The sequence below is a fragment of the Carassius auratus genome, chromosome 17, assembly GCF_003368295.1.
Source record: "Carassius auratus strain Wakin chromosome 17, ASM336829v1, whole genome shotgun sequence".
NCBI lineage: Eukaryota > Metazoa > Chordata > Actinopteri > Cypriniformes > Cyprinidae > Carassius > Carassius auratus.
This window is the reverse complement of record NC_039259.1, coordinates 15,997,880-16,021,362: the sequence shown is the minus strand read 5'-3', so window position 1 is coordinate 16,021,362 and position 23,483 is coordinate 15,997,880. Positions and strand designations below refer to the sequence as shown.

The following is a 23,483-nucleotide window of genomic DNA, read 5'->3' as shown; positions in this document are numbered from 1 at the left end:
CATATAAACATGAAACATATACACAAATGAATTGTCCATAATAAGATTACAATAACATGCATTAGAAAGCAGGTGAATTTTTACTTCATGCTGACTTTAAACACATTGGTGTCTCTGAAGAGGTACAGGTCCACCGACAGGAACGAAGCATCTCTTAGCATTTCAAGGTGTTGAGTTTTTTCCATGGGGCACATAATGCTCTCTGTGCGAGCGTGCGCATATGTGTTTGGTTGAAAAATGTGTTCCCTGAAGAAAGTGCTGTGTTTGGGTAGACTGCATCCACCATCATAAGCTGCCAAGCCTTTGGCTATGTAATGTTTCATCCTTTTCTACTAAGTGCGTCTTCAAAGGGAGTCGGGTTTAGCAGCGTGCGGAGAGGGAGAAAAGAGTGGGAAAGAAAGTAATGCGGTGATAGAAATGAAAAAGCACACACACACATAGGTGTTCACATCTTTCGGCAGCTGCTGGCATCACGGCGACGAAGCCATTGTTGCTTAGGAGGAGAGACAGAACAACAAAGAGAGTGCTATCAGGAGCTCCCACGTTCTGCCTTCTCTGGCCTGCTCTCTGCCTCGTTTTGAGGCAGCTAATGCGATAAGAGGCCCGTGCTAAAGCACGTGGCTAGCGGAGAGAGGGGAAGACGGTGCGAAACAAAGAAAGAAAGAGTGGGAGATGGAAAGGGCACTGTTAGAAAAGAGCATTTCCCTCTTTGAGCTCAACCTGCTTGACGGGGCCTCCAGAGTCCAGCATTCTTTGTACTTCCAGTATTAAACAGCACTGCGGATACCTGCAACACTGATGATAACCCGAGCATTTTGATGCTTTCTGGAGATCTATTGGTGCTTTGTTTTTCTTTTGCCGCTTGTTTGTTCGTCGGCTTTGATTGAGGATACTCTAAATTTTGTTTACTGCTCTCCTCTCCGAGCGTGTTATCACATGCTGTAGGTATCCTGGAATCTATGCAGCCTCTCATGCCTTTAGATAACTCAGGTTGTTTGTGCGGTTCTGTCTGAAGTCAGACTCCAAAGGCCTGACTTGATTATTGAGCATGTACTGTACCCACGTGGGGCAAACGGTAGAATGCATTATCATATAATCATGTTAGCCAAGTTGTGGTTGTCCGCAGTGTTGATGCTGTGCAGAACCCTGTGAGATAAAGGTCATAAAAGCTTAAGGTTGTTTGGTTTTCCTGTTGGGTGGAGAAATTGTAGGTGCACATCTGGCCAAAGAGATAAAACAGTAACTTTACCTACTTAATAACTATATAACCTATAACGATAGATAGATAGATAGATAGATAGATAGATAGATAGATAGATAGATAGATAGATAGATAGATAGATAGATAGATAGATAGATAGATAGATAGATAGATAGACTTACAGTATATAAGTATAATATGTAATATGTCATGTTAACATTTTAACATATGCTAAAAATGTTATTATAGTCATTGTTAAATTAAAACTTAAATTGTCATTAAGATAAAATTAACCCCCCAAAAATTAATGTTTAAATATATCTAAGATTTTGGAAAATATGTATATTAATGTGTATTAACATGTGTATTAAACATATACTATTTATATTGTCATATTAATATTTTAGCATGTATAATATTATATAATAAATATTTATTATAATATTACAAATGAAGGTGTGTTATACATATACACACACACACCTCTTTATTTTGAAGATATATATTGATATTGTTTATTTGTGTATTTATTTATTTATTTATTCTTATATCTCAATTTACTTTTATGAACCAGGGTGGAAGTTCTTGAACACTTGATTTACGCGACAGAATGCACTACCTGTATTTATTTGATTTACAATTCAATAACTTCAAATTGAAATTCAAAAGAAATCAAATTCCTCTTGCCTGTGGCCAAATAAATTTAAATTCCAGCTCATGAAAGTCTAAAGGAACTAAATTCTTCAGTCCTTGCCTGACCTGCTCTTGTTCCCTCTCTAATGGACCTCTTCATAGAGTTTCTTTGTATCATCTTTAAATTGCAAAGTTTCACACTTTCTAAATGTCCGCATCTGAAACCATGGGAACGCTAGAGTTCAGTCAGCATGCCATGGATAGAAAAATGTCTAAACTGACTTTAAAGAGAGATTCAAGTCTAAAATATCATTATGAACTGAAAGCTCATTGTCGTTCCTTCCACTGAAAGCCTGTGTCCATGGATATGCGTTCCTAAGCGTTTATCTCCCACATCAAGGCGTTTATCTCCAATCAGAGCCCCTGTGAGCGCCGCCATTTGTTTAATTGGACGACATCTCCAGCCACTCAAAGCCAACTCTACAAAGAGCTCACATATCTTTGCCTGGATGAGGTCGGCTGTGTGGGATCTGAACTCCACAAACTCTCGAACCACAAAGCCCTGATCAAAGTGAAACTTTGTGCGTTTTGGCCAAATTAAAGGAGTGAAGAAGGGATAAAAGGAAATTTGAGAGCGAGAGAGAGAGAGAGAGTTATGTGTAATTAGAGTCGTAAATAGTGAAGCACTCATACAATACCTGCACTGAGACCGGAGGGACCCAACTGAAGACTGCCACTGATTGTAAAGTTCGAGAACTTCTCCCGCGATAACTATATTATGTTCCTACCAGCGGTGGACATTGAAGAGGCTGTTGTCATGACAACAAGGTGGCAACACATATTCAGTGGACCAGGCGGGGAGAATAACAAGAATTTATTGGACATTAAGGAGGAAGGCTTGGGAGCATATAACCATTAGGCACAGACAATATGTGTCACTGCGTACAAAACAACACATTAGAGGATGAGACAGCCGACATATACCCCCTATGTAGTATTAAGGTATTTATGCATTTACAAATCCAATATAGTCCACTTTAATGATCAGCATGAAAATTTTATGTGGACTGTATATGTATATATAGTGTCTTTTTTTCTTATGCCAAGGAAAAATAAATCTAAAAAGGATTTTAACCTATTACCATGGCTGGCTTAATGCCACTTACTAAAGTGTGGAGCAAATTGGATAATTTGTCATAATATAACCTTAGGAAATCTTGGAGAGTGGGACCCTAAACACAAAAGTAGAAGTAATGGCCAATTATCCCAGCGAACAGTCAGTGTCAGACAACTGGGGAGCACAGGAAATGGTAACGGTGAGGGAAACACGGTTTACTGCTGTGGCTTGGCTGCATATTTCATTCCCATTGTTTTCTCTTGACTTTGAAGGCCACATTATGTTAACATGAAAAATATGAACTTTCTGAGGAGATTACCGCCCAGTCTTTTCCTCACACAAAAAGACAATTCTTCCCTAATTTATTTTCCCTCTGCAATTTAGTTACAACAGAGACACAAAAACAACTGTTTATAAGCATCTAACCAAAAGACAATTTTAATCTCAATCAGAACAAGCATCTTCCTTGTTGTTCTCTGTTATGGATAAAACATAAAAATTGATGGGCAAAAATGAAGACAATCAGTCATTTGCCAGTCCTCACGTTGTTCCAAGTCATAATGAACATAGACTATAAAGCTTACAATCAAAACTGCAGAAGCACCATACATTTACCATAAAAAGTGGCATATATGACTTTATTTAAAGTCTCCTGAAGCCATGTGATAGATTTGGGTAAGAAACAGACATAAAATGTGTCATTATTCACTGAATTCTCTTCACTGTTTAAAACGTTTTGATGTCAATACATTCTTGAATCTTTTCACATATTCTTTTGACATCGGTCCACAAAACCTGTCTGAATGATTCATTTAAAAATGATAATGATAAACTAATAAAAAGTTAAATAAAGTTTCCTTTTATCATATTATATCATAATAGGATATAATCTTAATATGATTATATTAAAATTATAAAAATGTAGATTTTTTAAAAATATTGTTATATAATATTTGTATTATATATAATATACAAAAATAAATGTTTTATCATATGTCCATGTTTGAAATTATATTTTTGAAAGTAAATTAATATTTAGGTTATATATTTTTAAATTATTATATAAACTAGTTTTATGTATATATAATATAAATTATTATATTATATTATATAATTTATTATATAAATTTTTATATATATATATATATATATATATATACATTGAATAGCCTATTATTATTTTTTTATATGGTAAAATTTTATATTACATAATTATATAATATGATGATTTGATCAAATAATACATTCTTTTTTATGATTTTCTAAACAGAACGCTTTTTCCCAGAATGCACTACCTGTGTTGTCTTAGAATTACAATTCACTCAATTCTTATTCCAGCCTGATTCCAGCCGGATTGATCTTCGTTCCTGAATTCAACTCACTGACTTGATTCAGTCACTTAAAGCTATCATATGACTAGAGAACAGTTGGGATATAGCTTTACTGACTACTTTTAAGACACTTTTCTAGTGATACTAGCGATTTCATACAGTATGGGTGGGTAAATGATGGAAAAATGTTCATATTCACAAGAACTATTCCTTTAATAACAGAATGCCAAACTAGTAAATCAAATCAAAACAACGCAGCAGTTACTCTGTGCCATCTTCTATCAAATGCTACGGAGGCTATCGGTGCGAGAGAACTGTGCTTAAAGCCAAGTCATCAGTCATTCTGTGTAATTATGGTGCTTCTCATTTGTCTTCTCTTTTGTGAGGCAAACACTTGGAGATTATTCACAGTAGATGAGCACATTCTGCTTAAAGGATGTGCTCCATCCCGCTGAAAAGCCAGCCATGAAATACAGCCCGACAAGAATTTGGCAGAAATGTTCACAGTCAGCGATGCTGTGTGACGTCATCATTCCAGGAGCCTCAGTCCCACTCATATTCTCGGCATATGTGGAGAGACCTAGGTAGCTTTGAAATGTGTAACACGATTCCCCTGCCTACAGGACATTTGCACAATGGATGCTGTCTCTGCATCTGTTTGTCGAATAGAAGTAATTCATAAAGCTTGCCACTCAGCCACATTACGAATACATTTCCTAATCTTCCAGCTCTAGTGAATAGGGAATCAATATGCTGTGTGTTGTAATGATTATCCTTCTTTGCTTGTCGAATTTGCATGTCTCTGAAACAATCCATAAACAAACATATCGATTTTATTTTTCAGATGCCTATATCGTTGTCTATTAAATATTTGCTGCAGGCAGAAAAGTCAGATCTGGGCTCCTATGTTCTGTTCTATTTCAGAGCAATATGCTCACAAATGAGGTAAGCGCTCAGTGATTGGCACAGTTCCTGCACAGAGTTTAATTAGTTTAAAATCTGGTAATCTCCCAAAGCAACTGTCTGATTTTTCACAGATGAAGAGGAATGATGGGGAAGTGAACAATGCACACAGTTGTACATTTGGACTGGAATATCAGAGAAGCTGCTGTGGATGCCAAATATTTATAGATCACAGCGCTCATATTCATAGGGAGAATGGGATTTGGAGATGTAACAAGCCAGATTTGTTCTGTGGACAAGTGTACCGGCCACTATGAAGTGGTGCAATCAGTTAATAAGCAATCTGATATTTCACTTCTGAATCGTCATAATATATATATTTTTTATTTTATCTTTATTTATATATGAAATATCTATTACTTAATTCATTACTGAAAAAAAAGTGAAACAAATATAAATAGCTCTAAAAAACTAATAAACTAACTAAAAAACTAATAAAACAGACAAAAGCACATAACAAAACATTCAAAAAAACAAAACTAAAAACTACAAACCAAATATATAGAACTAAAAGCAACTTCAGCAAGTTTTTAAATGTTAACTGAGACCAGATGAAACCAGTGGCATTAATTTGGGTCGGGGGTTTTCTCCTTCGTTTGACCAATGAAAATAATTTCTGTTTAGAAATGCTATGCTGCCAAAACTACATACATTAGCAATCATTAAAAAAAAATGAGTGTAGGAAGTTTATGCACATCCTTTATCCCGATAAAGGTAATGAGATTTTGTGTATAAGCATTTTGTTAACCCTCCTACGCTCTCACATTAGGAGGAAAACTAGACAGTTATTGAGCAAGACAGTTCTTTTTCTAATTGTTTTCTCATTTCTGTTTCCTTCCCTGATAGTCATGATTTGCATTTTTATTTGTTCTTGTTGTGTTGATGAGACTTTTACCTTTTTATTCTGCCATTTTTGGTTGGTAGTCCAGAGCACTGGTCCTCACAGTAATGATTACCCCTATTGAATTCCGCTCTCCGGGGAAAGACAAGACTGCCAAGCAGTGCGGCCTGAGCAACCCCTCTCCATGATTGAACGGAAAAGATTCTCTCGAGTAGGTAAACATGCTCAGAATAAGCGCCGGTGCAGTGGTTGGAAAAATGATAGGTGGGGTTTGAGAAGGGGGGCTAAAAAGAAACGTATCAAAATGCCATCTCGTTTCCAGTGTAGCGTTTTCCCTCTCTTTAGCGCCACATTGTGTTGTTTGATCTTTGATTGTACTCTGCAGTCTCCCTCCTCGATCTCTGATGCGTTTACAGAAACATTCACGGAGAAGCGATGAGGCCAGTCGTATCATACTTGCACTTGAAAAAGAAAGAATATAAATATTATTCATGCAGAAATGGGTTTATTCAACCCTCAAATCTTTTCTGGGTTCCACGCTGTGAGCATAACTTCTCATTTGCTAGTTAAATTAAAAACCCAATCCAATCCGAAAGCTCACAAGTAACTGAATCTGCCAGGTGTGTGACGTATGTCTGCTCATTGTCATTGTAATCAAATCGGAAATCTGCTAAATGTGAATCAAGAACTTCACAGTGACTTGCATTCAAGTTTGGAGCAGACAGGACTTCTACCTGCTCACTTTTCTAATCGCCTCCTTATCTAAGAAGCTCAGAACCAATTGCTGAGCTGATAGACTATAAACCTCCCGACACTCACCATGTGAGCGGCTCTATACTGTTGACTCTTGGGATCATTCTAGCACAGCGCCTGACTGCTTAAAATACAGATATTAGAGCTCTGTGTGTACAGGCTAAGCAGTTTTTGCATGTGCATGGTGTTGGGCTGAAAAGAAGGACTGGGATGTACGTGATCAAACTGAGCATTTGAGCATTCAACATCTTACAGTCAAATTTGGGGGAACGAAGCTCAGCAGCTCTATTTCCATTTCACACATACGGAATATCAATAGGACAGGTGCGGAAGAATCACGTATTGAGCGCAGGCATTTAATTTTCGCTTACATTATAATCGTATGTGTGATCGTGCGACAAGTCTTTGAACTTCCACCTTGCATGCTGACACATGGAAGAAGTACCATTCTTTTGTCTGTCTTGCCACTGTCTAGTAACAGGCTTCCTGTTGCAGTTTTAATGCAGCGGATGAAGGCTGCGCTCTTCGCTACGTGACACACTGCATGAACTCTTCATCATGTGTGTCTTATCGCTGTAACCAGCACGCCTCAAAGCGATGTGCCCTTGTTGGTGATTGCCCTTTGCAATGATAAGAGTGTCAAAGCTGAGATGAGATCAGAGTGTTTTTTCTGGGGTTACACACTTTATAAATGAATAGAGTGAATTCCCTAAATTATTCAAGTATTGGTGTCTCTCAAGGTGTTGTCAAGTTCATTAATGTGGTCTTCACAAAATAAATAATAGTTTAAAGCAGCGTTAAAGTAATATTAGAATTAATTAATGGATTAAATTAATACACTAACTGATCAATTAAAAATATAGCATTTTTAATCCATTTGGTTGAGTGAATTAACTGATATTTAATTCATAAAAATGGTCGGTTTATTAGTTTTGAATCAGTGAAACGGCTGAATTAATGATTCAGTTATTCACTCAGACAGTCATTTCTAAATGATTCAGTTTATTTGAATGAATTGAATAAATACCACAATTGATATGAATAGCCAACACTACCTTGTATGGGTCGAAATGATAGATTTTTCTTTTATGCCAAACTTAATTAGGATATTATGTAAAGATTCTGTTCCATAAAGATATTTTGTATGGTAAATATATTTACATTTTATTTTTGATTAGTAATATGCATGGCTAAGAAAGTCATTTGGACAACTTTAAAGGTGATTTTCTCAATATTGATTGATTTATTTATTGTACCTTCAGATTTCAGATTTTCAAATAGTTGTATCTCAGCCAAATATTGTTCTACATGGAAAGCTTATTTATTAATTTTTTAGGTGATGTATAAATCTCAATGTAAAATAAATAAATAATAAAATAAAAAAAAAAGACCCTTATGATTAGTTTTGTGGTCCAGGGCTTTACATGCACAGATAAACAGTGTACATTTCACCTAGTAATTTACTAATATAATAAATACTAATAAATAATGATATGACCTAGTGCTTTCCCATAATTTGACCAAATATATTAATCATTTTATAATTTAAGTGTTTGGTGCCATATGTATTCATCTCAGTCTTAATTTTGAAATCAATCATTAATTCTAATTATATTGACTTTGAACTCAGAGAAGGTAGAGCGTTGTATTTATTTGAGTTATGATTTCAAAATATGACATTTAAAGTATATTTAATATTTAATTAGAACTATTTTGGGGTTGGGACCTGCACTGTTGTTTGACGTGCAGTTCCTAAGTTGCAAAACATTGTTTCATATTCTGTATTTCCAGACATGTTGTGTTTTTGGCACCTTAAAAGGTTTCAATAACATATTCACATCAGCCATACGGACAAAAATACACATATCACATTGCAACGTACATACATTTTGGGAAAGGTCTGGATGTTTTCCATTTTACTCTACAAAATAATTGACTGGTTATTAACAATTCAGTCTATGTACTCTAGGTCACTGGAAGACTATCCATTAAAGGTAGAACGCCCTCCATTTGATGAGATACCATGCTTTTACTTAATGGAAATTTTTAACCAAGGCAACCATTGGTGCTCGAAATCCTAAAATAAAATCCTGAGGCTTCAAGAAATACATTGTATGCGTCTCAATAAGCCCTTTCTTCTTCTTTTTTCTGTTGGTAGGGTTCTGTCCTCATTTGAATGCTTATCAGGTTAAGATTCACATTAGCTGGGTTGTTTGAAGCTGGCAGCTAATTTATTAAAGAACATTCTGCAGGCAGGCACTGCTTTTGAGTAAACCGTTGACACTACTTTCTCTTTATAAAAGTGTTCCGCTGCATTTCCCTTTTACATCTTAATCTGAAATACATCACGGCAAATATTGGCGAGCTCATCAAAATGCAGAAAGGAACGGCACACTTAGGTTTCTTAATTGTTTTAAAAGCCTCACGGTCATTACATGTCTGACATAACAACGCAAGCCTAGAGCACCTTCAAATCATTCAAAAAAAATAAAAAAACCTAATACCAACAGAATTCATGCCTCTGCTTATGATATTAAATGCATTACCTCTGAATAACTTTCATTCAAACATAGACACATACAGTATAAGTGCAAATGAGGTTCAGTTCCATCTTGTCCGTGAGCAAAAGCTTGCACCTATGGTGCCATCACATCTCCAGCTGTGACTTCCCGTTGTGTACTGGTGCGATCTGTCAGAAGTTAATGATGAATGCATCGCCTGTAAAAGTAAAATCATAACTTCTTGACGCATATGGCCATATCTTGCATATATATTACACACTGCTGCCCCGATGACTTGCCAAGCTGTCATGGGAAAGAATCGCTGAAGCCAACGACTCAAATTGAGAATGAGAGCCGTAAAGGGACTGCAAGTGGCAGCACGTCTGAGATGGAGGGGGCAATATACTGTATTGTGTGAGTGCATGATCCGCTCCAGAGCCAGATGTTCCACTTGACAGGCCCCTTGAGTGGAGGGCTGTTCTGCCAGCTGTCCCCCTTCCTACTGCACATGCAGCCATTTGTTGGTAGAGTGTTAAAAGCAAGGGGAAAATCAACAGAATGGCTTTGCACAATGACCCCCCCCCCCCCCCCACCACCACCACCACCACCACCACACTTGCAACTGTTGTCCAAAACAAATAGTCCCATGAAATTGCAGTTTTCTCAACAATGCTTTTGTTTACCACAACACCATTCCCCGAGTTTCAGTATGCGGCTGGCCAAATCGGAAAGAATTATTGCCCTACCTCTATTCCAGGTGAAGCCTTTTGCGTTTACCTTTTCCCTCGTATAATGCATGATAATAGCAAAATTCATTCATCAAAGGCTCCTGCTGTTATTCCCTGGAAAGAGTTATATTTAACTTGGATAGGTCACAGCATTTTCCAGCAGGCTCTGCTGAGAATATGAGCCTGAAGAATTATGACTTTTCTGACCCAGGTGTGGGCATTATTCATGCTTAAGATCCGATCGCTAGTGCTACCAGGACGCGGGTAAGAGCAGCCGCTGACAACTTAAAAATGTCAGGACTTTTCTCAAAGTCTTTGGCCTAGTTGGGGAAACTTGAAGAGGACATTTTAGTGGCACGTCATTGGTTCTTGTACTATCAGCATTTGTGGATGTGACAATGTTTGGGGTTATTCTGGTTTTTATCCTACAGCTTTTTCTCTACTGCATTTGGAATGACATTTAAGTGGATTTCATGTCACGAAACACACTGTTAAAATTATTATTATTATTTAAGCTGTCTTTCAATCTTTCTACTTTGGAATTTCATGTTAAATTCAATGTATATTTGCTATTCTTTGTAATTATGTGTGCAATTTACAAGCAATTTCTGAGTGAAATGTCTACATTTTTCAGTTTAGAAATAGAATGAATAAAGTTTGGGGGAAAACTGAATTTTTAAATGTTGGTATATACATGTGAGTTTAGGCTAATGCAATTCTCTTGTTGACTTTTCCAGCTGGAACAACATATATCTTTGGGAAAGGAGGAGGCCTCATAACCTTTAACTGGCCAGCCAACGAGCGGCCAAGCACCCGTACGGACAGGCTGACAGTGGGCTTTAGCACTTCGCTCAAGGATGGGATCCTGATCCGCATCGACAGCGCCCCTGGCCTGGGAGACTACCTCATGCTCCACATTGTAAGTCAGAGCTTCTTCTAACTTGATCTGCCACATCTAAAAATTTCAATCCTAAAGGCCAAAATAAAAAAAGTTTTTGGTGTTTCTGATGCCCAATATTGGGGGTGACGAGTAATAAGCTTTGAGGTTGATGACTTCAGCATTTTATATATTTATAATTATTTAATCATTATTCAGCATGCATGCATTACATTGACAAAACGTTTACATTTAAACAAATAAAATGTGGTTCTTATAAACTTTGTATTCATCAAAGAATCCTGGGGAAAAAAAGATCACAGTTTACACAAAAAAGATTAAGCAGCACAGCTGTGTTCAGCACTGATGATAAAAATAAATATTTCTTAAGCAGCAAATCAGCATATTAAAAATTATTTTCTAAGGACTTATGTAACACTGAAGACTGCAGTAATAACTGCTGAAAATTAATATTTGTTTCAGAGAGATAATATTAATAGTATTACACAATTAATACTATTGTTTACATTTATTTTAAGCTGCAGCATTTGTGTGTATCAAATACTTATTTAAACAGCCTTAATTAGTAAACCAAAGTCACTGGTTTGAAATATTAAAAAAATTAATAGAAAAATAAGCAATATTTCATAAGTGCATACATTTTTTCATACATACATGGGTAATTAAGTGGTAGGAGTAGCGCTGCAGCATCTCAGAAATAGACAGTCTCAATGTGACACAACATATGCTTCCAGTGTATGCGTCAGTGCTGCGTTGATTATAATGGGAGAGATTTTGGGTGTCGACAGGGTGTTAGCGTTCTGTGCATTTCATAGAACCAAACACCTTGTGGGTGGTATCTTTTTCTTTCTGATGCACGTCCTTGTAAATAATCAGTCCAAGAAAAATGATGTCTTTCAGGCGGCTCTGTTTTGTGTTGCACAGTTTCCCTTCTCCATTAATCTTTGTTTTGTGTCAGAGACAATATGAAGTTTGTCACTCCACAGCTGCATAAAAAAAAAGAAAACTTTTCCTCAGATCAGCCATATCAACTGTGAATTTCTTCAGAAGTGATGTGTTTTATTTTGCTGAGCTGCACGATGTTCTTTTCAAATGATTAAAAATCAATACGTACGCCACACGGAAGCCCAGCAGCTTTTTCCCTACAGTTTATCCATGGTGAGAGCTACTATTTGGCCGGATGTGTCCATAATGTAAATAATTCAGCACTCATGTAATGGAAGCTGGTTTGGTAATTAACCTGCTTTTCTGAAAGACAAAAGGATTCATTTTCAGACCGTATTTGTCACCAAGGGGATTTTAACTCATAAACAAACAATGGGGTCATTAGAGTTTTTTTTTATTTTATTTTTTTTTTATTAATACTCCACAAACAATATATAACGAAACATTTTGGATACATTAGCACACACTCATATGCATTGTTATCCATTTGTTTATTTTTTTATTATAAAAAAAAAAAATCACTACTTTTGACCATATCCATTTCACTGAAAAATTATAATTATGTTTTGCATTTAATTATTTCCTAATTTTATAAACATTTCAACACATTTGTGACATTGTAATAGTAAATTAATTATAAGATTGTTTTAATTAATAGACACAAATTGAAACATGGATATGTGTGATATATAGATAAATGTGACTGTAAAAACGTTTACACTGTTACAAGCTTATTTTTAAATAAAGACTGCGCTTGTGAACTTTCTGGAAAAGTAGTTACTGATGCTTTTTAAAAATGTCCTGATTTAATCAACAGTTTAACACATATCCAAAAGTTTCTTACTGTACAGAATAGATCACTATGACATATTGAAACTGATAGTAAACAAACAAAAAAGTTGTATCTTATTACATTTGCACATAAACAAGTGACCTTGTAGTTTAATGGGGGACTGGGTGTCTTTTTTTTTTTTTTTTAATGTGAATGGGGAATATTTCTCCATCTGTCCACTAGTTTTATTGTGGCCCATGTTGGTGGTCCACTGGGACTCTTGGGGCTCTGTAATGGGCAATATAACTAAGGGCTTTTAATCTAAACCCTCACCCCCTGCCTCTACCCTTTGTGACACACATGGACATACACACACACACACACACACACACACACACTTGCCCCATTATAGCAGTGTAGCACTGATGGAAATAAGCCTCTTCTGCCAAATGAACTAAATCTAGAGCACAACTCCAGAGTAAAGGGAATTAAGCTGCCGTATTTTATAGACAGTTGCGAAACTTATGTAACTAGTGATTGGGAGTTGTCTTTGATTAGCATGTACTAGTGTGGAATTAATTTTTGCATTTGGAACACTATACAGGGCACATTACGTCTTTGATCTCTTTTTTAGATTTGAGCACCAAACATGATAAATCCGCTTTTATAATGATTTTAAACCTTCATCATGTTTGCCTTCAACTTTTGGAATAGAAGTAGGTGACGATGGATCAAAATGCCGCTGTTTTATTTTTGGGCTGCTTATGGAAGTCTCTCTCCACTCATTTCTTCAGCGCTGATAATGAGCAAGCTATTTTCAGCTGTAAACGCTTGTCTCTCTTACACTTCTGAACTGAATGGCTGGTGACACCATGGAATACCTTGTTAGATAGTTTCCGGCAACAAGGGAAATGTCAGTGCTGTTGCCCTTCAAACATGCCATCTCTGAAATGGCAACCTCTGTGATGGAGTCTGCTAACAAATCACTTTAACTTGAGCCTTATCAAACCATATAATCTAATGGGGTCAAATTAATACAACATTTTAGACTAAAATGCTATCTCATGACTATACCATTATTAATCCCTTTGGGCTAAGTATTTGAACAAATTACAATGTAAGTTTCAAAGGGATAGTTCATGTAAAAAAAAAAAAATTCTATCATCATGTACTACAAAAACGTGTGACTTTCTTTCTATACTTGGAGCACAAAGGAAGATATTTTGAAGATTTTTTTTTTCAGTCTGTTTTTGTATACACAATGAAAGCCAGTGAGGTCCAAAACAATAACATCCCCATTAAGTTTTATTGTATGGTTATTGTATGTAAAAAAAAAAAAAAAAAAAAAAAAAAAACACGGTAAACCAGAGGAAAGAGAGTCATACAAGTTTGGAAGTACATGACGTCAGGGTTTTTATTTTTGGGTGATCCATCCTTTTAACTCTTTGGTATCTTTGATTGGTATGTCTTGCATCTCCACACATCAAAGCAGGGAACATCTGTCCACTGTGAATTTTGGCTTTTCTCACTTTTAAAGTCATCTGATGTGTCTTCAGTCAGAAAAAGTGAAGATATAGACACGCCATCTGCTTCTCGCCATGTATTCTGTCCATGTGACACATTCATCCAAATGCCATAACAGGTCTTGTCACACTCTCACTTCATAGTCCTTTTAATCTCAAAGTCAAGCAAAGACCATAATTTAAACTTATTTTACTTCTGTAATGTGTCAGTGAAATGTAAAAGGTGGGTAGGGATTGGTTTTATCCATCAGAAAGTGATTGGATTGTGAAGTGGTTGTTTCAAACCAGAACAGGGCAAGAAGAATTACAGTCTGAAGTGATGTCAGTTACATATGGTTACATTCAGATACATATATTATGTCAGTTGTATGTTAAAAATTACAATATTATCATAATTTTCTGTCTTCATCAGTTTCGTAATCATACATTCATGCATCGCATCATCAAAATTTCATAGCATACATACATCATTTCCAAAGCTTTGACTAGCACTGCTTTCATTCCCTCAGTAGGGAAGAGTGTAAAATCTGACAAAATCTGTGGACAGAAGTGTGAAAATGTTTTGTGGGTGATTTGCTGATGCTGTATGCGGTGATCTATAGTTATATAAAGACTGCGAAAAGTTGCAAGCAAATTAAAGATTCTCACATAAAACGCATTTGTTATCGTTATAATTACTCATATTGAATTATATTTATTTTTTTTATTTAATGTAATGTGAACAAATAAACATTACTGACACATTTAAACATTAGTGTTTAATCAAGTAAAATTTGAACATTTGAACAGCTGCTTTTTTATGGAAGAAAACCAATGAATCCAATACAAGTCATCTTGACACCCTGTCTGCATCTGCATAGGGTCATGCATTGTAGAATTATTATTTTGACAGTAATAAAACCATTCATGACACACACACACAGATTAGGCCTTTTACAGCCATTGTTTCCCTACTACCAGTAAATCATTCATGCCAGCATGTTTGCCATCTGTTGACCGTGGCGGTCTCACACGGGAGAACGATGCTCTTTTGTAAGTCGTTCTGGATAAGAGCGTCTGCTAAATGTCTTTAATTTAGACATTTTCTGCTGGAGAGAGAGGAAGAGGCAAGGAGAGACTCTGGTGAAGATGTCCCTGCTGTTCTGGCTGATTGTAACACTCATCACACTTTTATTTGAAATTGCCATTCTGTTCCCGTGTCTTCCTTAAGAGTTAAACACTTAAAGAAAGTTTCGAATGACTAAAGTTAAATGCATTTGGAATTTGCTCCTTCCCTAATACGAACAGCAGCGTCTGCATAGCATTATGTATTTTTTTGTAAGACTGTTGGATGCTCATTAAGAGCAAATAGCTTCCCTCCACCAGCTGCACAGCTGGAAGTGAGTGTGTAATTAGGATAAAAAACGAAGCGTTTCTACAAATTGCTTGTGCCCCCATGTTGTATTACCACTACACGAGTGGACGGGATGTTTCAATTTGCTTTAAAGGTCTTTCTCACCTCATACAAAGAAAACACGCTTGCTATTGCCATTTTAAATAATGTTAGCCAATGTCTTTTCGGTTTAGAAACTTGCACTTTGGCCAAATAGACAGTGGGCCTTAAAATGACATGGTCCAATGATGGGCCAGTCATTTTAACTGAATTACGTCGCTGGGCCCTTTCCACATATTGACAGAAGAGGGAAAGGATAAATGGCTCCGACACCAGCAGTCTTTGCCACCAAAGCTGTTGACTGAAATCCTATAAGAGAGAATGATTTAAGTGTACAGAAAATCAATGGTGTTGATCTCTTTTAATCAGTGAGCAGCATAACTACACATTGCCTGTTGATTTTCAGTCCTGCAAACCTCCCTGTGCTGAATGGCCCCTGCCACAAGCATCCCACTCCACTTCCATTCAGCCTTAAAGTGCAGAACGATTCTGAGTGAGAAAAGTGAGCACAATTACCCAGCTTGTTCCATTTGCTGCTCGGAGTTCACAGTTTCTATACCAAAGAGAGAGGGGGGATATACTTCATTTTGACAGACTCTTAAGACGTGAAAAAGCAATGTGCCTAACCAGAACGCTCTGGTTGTGGGGGTCTGCAGCTCTTTTTTCCATTTAAATATTATAAATGCAAATATTTAGTTCCTGTTTATACAGTAGAAATCCACAGAGGAATTTGTTGCAGGTAACTGGGTAATTTATTGAGGTCTTCACCCAACTAGTTTTCCGTTTTGGACCATCAATCTTCTAAAATGGTTTGCTATTGACATTTTGCTGCAGAAGGGGTATTTCCATCAGGTTTTCTTGAAGTTTGCATTTACTGCAATTAAAATGCATCTTAGTCTAATGCTTTGCAGATTGTTTGTCCGGAAAGAAAACACAGTTATTGATTTTAAAGCAGGTTCATTTTGAAAGTCGTTTTATTTGAGTCTTTTGGGCTTTATCACTGCTTCTTTATATATTTTTTATATACATTTTTATATATTTAATGAATAGTGCTAAGCACAATGTAATGTATTTGTTATATATTTAAGATTTAATTACTGTTAATTATATATAAAGGTGATTCCAAAATTTCCAGTATGTATGGATACTTATTCCTTATAAATATTCAATATACAACCAATTAATTTTTCTGTTGCAAGTCTATATTTAATATTTGTATTTATCTTTTACTCAGCATGTGACAGATATTATGACCTTTATATTGCCTATTTTACTTTATATTATACCGATGCTCACTGCTGAGAAAACAGTAAACAGGAAAAGAGCCAACTTCAGCAGATTTTTTTCTTTTTCTTTTTTCAGATTCAATTTCTGTAGTGAGTTGTCTTCTGCTTTTGTTTTGTGTGAAAATAATTTGATCAGTAAACCAAACTAATTAAATAATGAATCACACACACCCATATATATTACCACACATTTTATCATTTTAAAATATATTTAATAAAACGTATTATATAAAAATGTATATCAGCATTTTGCAGATACTTATTGTGAGTTTAATGTTGACATTTTTTATTTATATGTATACTTACCTGAATGTGGCATAAAACAAGAATGTTTGCAAACCATGTCTTCAGGTCCTCTGTTAATGTCTTTCACTAAGAAAAAAATACCTTGGAAACAGTATATGTTCAAATATCAGTTTATTCGCTGAAAAGCTAGAAACAGAAGTGATAAAATCATAGGAAGATGTGCTTTATATATATATATATATATATATTTTTTTTTTTTTTTTTTTTTTTAGCCTATTTCCATAATCCATCGGTAGAGCTAATCGCAGCACAATCACGCATGGCTTTATTCCAACTGTAGCTTAGGAATGCAGGTGAAACACAATGTTTCTGCTTTATTTTCTCCACCTTTTCTTTTCTTCTATGGCTCTTTAGTTTACCTGCCACATTCAGCAGTTTAAGATTTACAGCTGGTTTGGCAGCTCTGATCAGCTCCTTTGCTCTATGTGTGGTCATTGTGGTAAAAATGCCCAGCTAGATAAATGAACTTGACATAGAGGAGGCTGTTCTAAATGCATTCTGAGTTTCTGTTTTCACGGTCAACCTCATCAAAAGAATCCCGCTTTAATCTCTCAGACTGCTGAGTTATGGATCAATATTTCAGAGTCTAATATTACCTTCTAATGTTGTTTGAAAATCGAAACACTCCAGGCCTAAAGCTTAAACCTTCACCTGGCCACCTCTATAAATAATCACACTCTTATTATCAAAAATGACACGACCTTTTGCCACATATGCATACATGATTGCATTATATATTAATCAAATAAATTAGTATATTCTAAGAACGTAATGCACATACTGTATACAGTACATTTCATTACATATTTTTTTTCTTATTTTGATGAGTTTGTTTTTATTGACACTGTAAGTTCTAAAACATAATTTAATTCTAACACAAGGCAGCAAAAATAAATACATATACATACAAAATGGTTAACAATAATAGATTGACTCTTTGTTATAACACATTTTCCTGAAGAAAATCAATATTCCATATACGCCTGAAACATGTATTCTGTAGCAAGTCTATATTTAATAACTTTTTCTCAGCATGTGACAGATATTATGAACTTTATTTTACTTTATATCACTTCATATTATAAAGATGCTCAGCGCTAAAAAACAAAACAAAATCAAAAACATCAATATTCAAACAGATTCAAATAGATCTAAAAGTTAAAGCAAGTCAGTTTACAATTAATGCCCTATTTGGGATTTGTGATAGCATACTGTCGGGCTCCGCCGTGGCTAAGAGATGAGGATGAGAGTAGTGTAACACAATCCCCCTAAGGTATTTTTGATCTGGAAATTGCGTTAAATTGGCCAGCAGTTGAAAGCAGATGAATGCGAGCCATGTCTGAAATAGAGCATTATGTGAATGCAGATGGAGAATAAAAAATGCAGATGCCCTGGAAGGTCATTCCGATCAGAATGCATTGATCCTCAGGGTTCAGTTTAGCCAACTCAGACACATAAACAAGGTGGAAATTGACGTTTCCTCGTGGGTTTTGCTCAAAATGGGTTGAATTTCAGTGAGTTCCCAGTATTTTTTTTTTTTATACTAGTCTCATTAACCTTGACATTGATTGGTACATGCACTCTTTTACTCTGGCCACCTGAAAACAGTGCACAGAGTTGACGTTAATGCATTCCAGCTAATGATAATGGTAGGAAAGCTTCCCCAGCGATCCTGGCAATTCTCAAAGGACTGACAAAAAACCTCAGCTCGTATTAAAGAAAGCTGGCAGCCTCAGGGCACGAATTTGCATTATTTTGTCCAGCCACTTGTTTTAATCTGTGACAGGCTTGCCACTCAGCCCAGACCTTCTCTACGTGACCCACTTTCCTCACAGCATATGCTGTCAAGCAAAATGAGCAGATTTATGAGGAATCAAAATCGCTCCAGCTAAATAAACTGGCCAATCTCCTTGATGGCACATATGAAAGACACAGGTGCCTCATCTCAGTACGCTGAGGCCATTTCTATTGGATTTTTTATTCTTCTTGCATGTAAGTCTCTATATTTACTGAAACACATTCGAGGGTTAGACGAAGTATTATTTCCAAAAGTACTTAATTGTGTCGTTTTGCTTTCACCTCACGAAGATGGTAATTGTATGTTCTAGGAAAAATTGCAGTCTGTCTGACTGCCTCCCCTGCAATTCAGTAAGCGGGGGTCTGTACAGAAATCAGACAGGAAATGTGTTCAGTTGGAGTGACCTCCCCCTCGAGCTGTACCTTCAGATGGGGTGAGAGGAGCTGTGTTATCCACAGCACATGCTTTTCTGTGTAAAAAAAATATAAAAAATAAATAAAAACCTTATCAAACACAAAACATTTACCCCCCTTTCCTGTCTTTTTGTGTAAGTTGCTTTATTTCATTTTTTTAATAATATGTTTAAAAAAATGTTGTGGCAATATAAGCTAATTGCATGCATTGCCAATTAATGAATCACAGTTAATCAGTTAATTGCTAATAAAAGTTTGGAATCACTTCTATTTATTTTTCCTTTTTTCTTTTTAAGAAAATTACTTTTATGCATTAAATTATGCATTAATATACACTATAATAAATGTTGCTTTTTATATGCAAATTTATAGAATTTATAGTTAATTACACTAAAATTTTTGATTTAGGCCTACATTTTCTTCTATATGGGCAGCGCTGGATTGGATTCTTTTTTTACATGTAAAGGAATATGAGTTTTTTTCCCCCTAATTTTTGCTGTTATGAACTCTGCTTGTTTTATCAGTGCTCTCTCCAGAAAAAAAATGATTTCAAAATGATCTAATAATGCTGCATAGTGGTATATAACATAATCACAACCATAAGGCAATATATATTTCTTTTTCAGTCCTGTAAATACAAAAGCAGTTACAGAGGGATTTATTCAGCTTTGATTTATAGATGCCTCACAGAAATAGATAAGTGCACCCGTCTGCTTCAGCAGTGTTGCTCGTGGCCAGCGGGCATCAAATTCATATTATATTCAACAATTCACTAGACCGTTGTTTCCTGACACTTCTCTGCAGGATTTAGCCCAAAACCAATCGGCAACTTTTTATGCATCCATCAGTGTCTGCTGAAAATGCACTGTAATATTCATGTGATTCCACTCCATTTGCTTATTTGTTTTTTTGTTTTTTGTATTTAAGAACAAATATTTTAGTAATTCCATTCTGAATTAAAAACAAAAAAACTAAACAGGGGCCTGTTTCATTGCCACAGCCAGCAAGGTACAATGATTTTCTCTGAATGGTTGTGAACCTCAATAAAATCCTTTCTGCTGGTAGTTAAGAGGAAAGTTTGATTGGTCCTGTGCCAAATGGTTCTGTCCAGTGATTAAATGATCAAATTTGCTGAACAAGTAGGGTTTCAAAGAGTCAAAGCGTCGCTTTGTCTAGGGATAATTTGAGATAACTACAGCTGAGTGTTCTCAGAGGAAAAAGTCATGTTTACAGCATGCTGTGAAACTGCTGAACGTCTTTTCCTTTTCTTTTCATATCTGAGGTAATGCATGTGATTTGAGTCCTGCTGTGATTTTAAGACCTGTGGGGGAAAAAGTTTTAAGTGCTCTGGAAACTAAATTTCCCACAATCCACAGTAGGAGAAATCAGTCTTAGAACAACCTAACAATTCCTAGTAGCCATCAGACAGGTTAAAATGACCTACACGTATTATCCACTCAAATGTACCAACAATTAGGCTAAAAAGGGATACCTTTAGTTTTCAGCTCTATATGTCAAGTTTTTTTCTTGAGTGGACTTTTGAATTCTTTGACAGCCAGGTTGAGGCAAAGTAAAAAGTTATTGCAGATAAACCTGAAGAGTTTCTTTCTGATATATTTGACACTTGAAGTCCAGAGGCTTCCCTTCTTGGATTTCGAATCTCTGGCTGCTTTATTCAGTCTTTTCCTTTTGTAGAGAAAAAGCCTTGATTCTCTATGATTGCTGGAAACTTGGATGGCTGATAATCAAGAAATGGTGTGGACCGGCTCTATCATTGATTTTCAGGGAGTCGCTCCAAAGGCGTTGCGAAATGTATGATCCAGCGTGGTGCAGCTGAAGACCTACAAATCTGTCTTTTAAGGTTATTGTGTCAAAGTCAAAGAGAAGAGAGATGAAAGCAGTTAAAGATCGTAGGGTAGTCTGACTGTGAAGCACCTTGGAGAATTCCAGCAGGTCACGGCTGAGTTAAACGGCTTTATGTTGGTGAGTGGGAATTTGGTTGGCTTTACCCCATGTATAAAAGTGATAATGAGGGGCCGTAATGACATTTCACATTTACATTTATGCATTTGGCACGCACCTTTACCCAAAGCTACTTAAATTGCATTCAAAGGAGACATTTTTATCAGTTCCCTGGGAATCAAACCTATGACCTTGGGGTTGCTATAGCCATACAGTATTTAGTTTGAAAGCTGCATTTTGAACAACTGCTAAAAACCACATCTTTGTCAATTCATATGCTCCTTTAAACTAGAGTGATTTATAAATGAATTCGAAGGTTGTAAAAGTGACATTGTGATACTGGAAAGCTTTGTTAATTTTAATGAGAAAGAAACTTTGTCTAATTTGCGATTTCCAGCTGTTTGTTTGGATTACTCGCCGATGCTTCTTGGCTTGTTGAATGGAGAGAGCTGTCCATCTTATCAAAGTGTTAATGAGTGTTTGCTAATCTTTTTGTAAAGCGCTTCAAATCATTTTAATTACTTCAGCATGTACTCCAAATATTGTATGCAAATCTGCATACTGAGTAGCTCTGTCAGTCTACCTGGTGCTCTCTAATCATCAGATTTATTTTACTACTTTTAACTGCTTCATTTGCAATTCACAAAAGTGAAAGCATTTTTGTGCTTAACTCGGTGGCTAACAGTCCTGGGCTGAGTTTCCCAAAAGCTTCGTAAGCCTAAGAAGTCCGTAAAAACGATCGTGCAACTGATCTTAATATTACGGTCTGTTTCCCAAAAGCATTGTAACTTAAGTAGCACTTGAAAGTCATCGTAGATCTATGGGTGCTCTGGAGTAATCTTAAAGCCCTAAGTGCATCATTAGAAGTGTATTGGACCCGGAAATAACATCTCTCTCACTCTCTCTCTCTATACTGTATATAAAGTAGAATATATATTATCATGTAAAGTATAATATTATACATTATAATATAATATTGTATTGTATTACATTTATTATATCCAAGTTGTCTGTATGGAACGCAGCATTAGGTTAACGTCAATAAACGACTGTTTACTACAAATAAGAGTCATTCTGTGACATTTCAGCACTTGACAAGTGGACAGCGACTCCTAAGCAGCACTTAAAGCACAGCTACGTGCGATTGCTTTACATGCATTGTTGGGAAATGCATGTGAAACATTAAAGAACAATTGTAAAATTTACTCGTAGAAAATGTTCTTAAGCGCTAAGATCAGTCGTTATCGGGAAACCCGGCCCTGGTTAGAGAGACAGGTGAAGTCAGACAATTCTGTCTCCAGCCTGGCGTAGTCTTATGCTTCTGTCACCAACTAAATCACTGCATCCCTAATTTATGAACACTACATCACTTTGAGTAGTTCTTATCCCTAAAGACTGTTTTGTTTGCAGACAAGCCAATGAAGAATGACAGCCCTAAATGACTTCACATGATGCCAATTGAAATGAAGTCCAGTGGAACAAACTATGGCACAGTGCCAGCGTCGCTTTTGAGTGAGAAACTGATCAGAGACCATACAAAATGATGTGCTGTATAAATTACATTACATTATAACATTTAGCAAAAGACTGAACATTCACTATTTAGTGTAAAGTTGTAAAAAGCCACTGATAGCACAGTTTAGTCCAGAAAATCATTATGGACTGCAGGGATCTGCGAAGAACGTTTTACTTCGGTAAATTATCTGGGGGAAGTCAGAGAGATTTAATTCAAAACACACTCAGAAGTGTGTTTGATTGTTAAATACACATTCTTCCAAAGGCTAAAAACATTATAATCTGCATATTTGGTTGTGATAAACAATTAATGCATTTCATAAAAGATATAAATACCCTGCCTGCAGTTTATCCATTTCTGTAATTTATGAAGGTAATAATAATTTTATATTCAGGTCAACTGTGAATCAGTTTCCTTTAAAAGGAAACACACTCATTACATCATCAAAATACAGTGCACATGCAAACTCAAGTTCAAAAGAAATTAGTCATAAATTGTGATCTTTTCATGCACATCGCTGTAAACTCATCTGACCATATTCATGTTTGCTAGATGATGTATAGC

At 36.0% G+C, this 23,483-nt stretch overlaps 1 protein-coding gene across 17 annotated transcripts in view; it reads left to right on the top strand.

Moving 5' to 3' along the window:
- nrxn3a (neurexin 3a) overlaps positions 1-23,483 on the top strand; it is a 231,977-nt gene that overhangs the window by 187,373 nt on the left and 21,121 nt on the right. For all 17 annotated transcript variants that reach the window (XM_026286067.1, XM_026286074.1, XM_026286076.1 and 14 more), the window contains one exon: positions 10,806-10,987. In XM_026286067.1, coding sequence (XP_026141852.1) covers positions 10,806-10,987 — 182 coding nt within the window. The remainder of the gene's footprint in view (positions 1-10,805; positions 10,988-23,483) is intronic.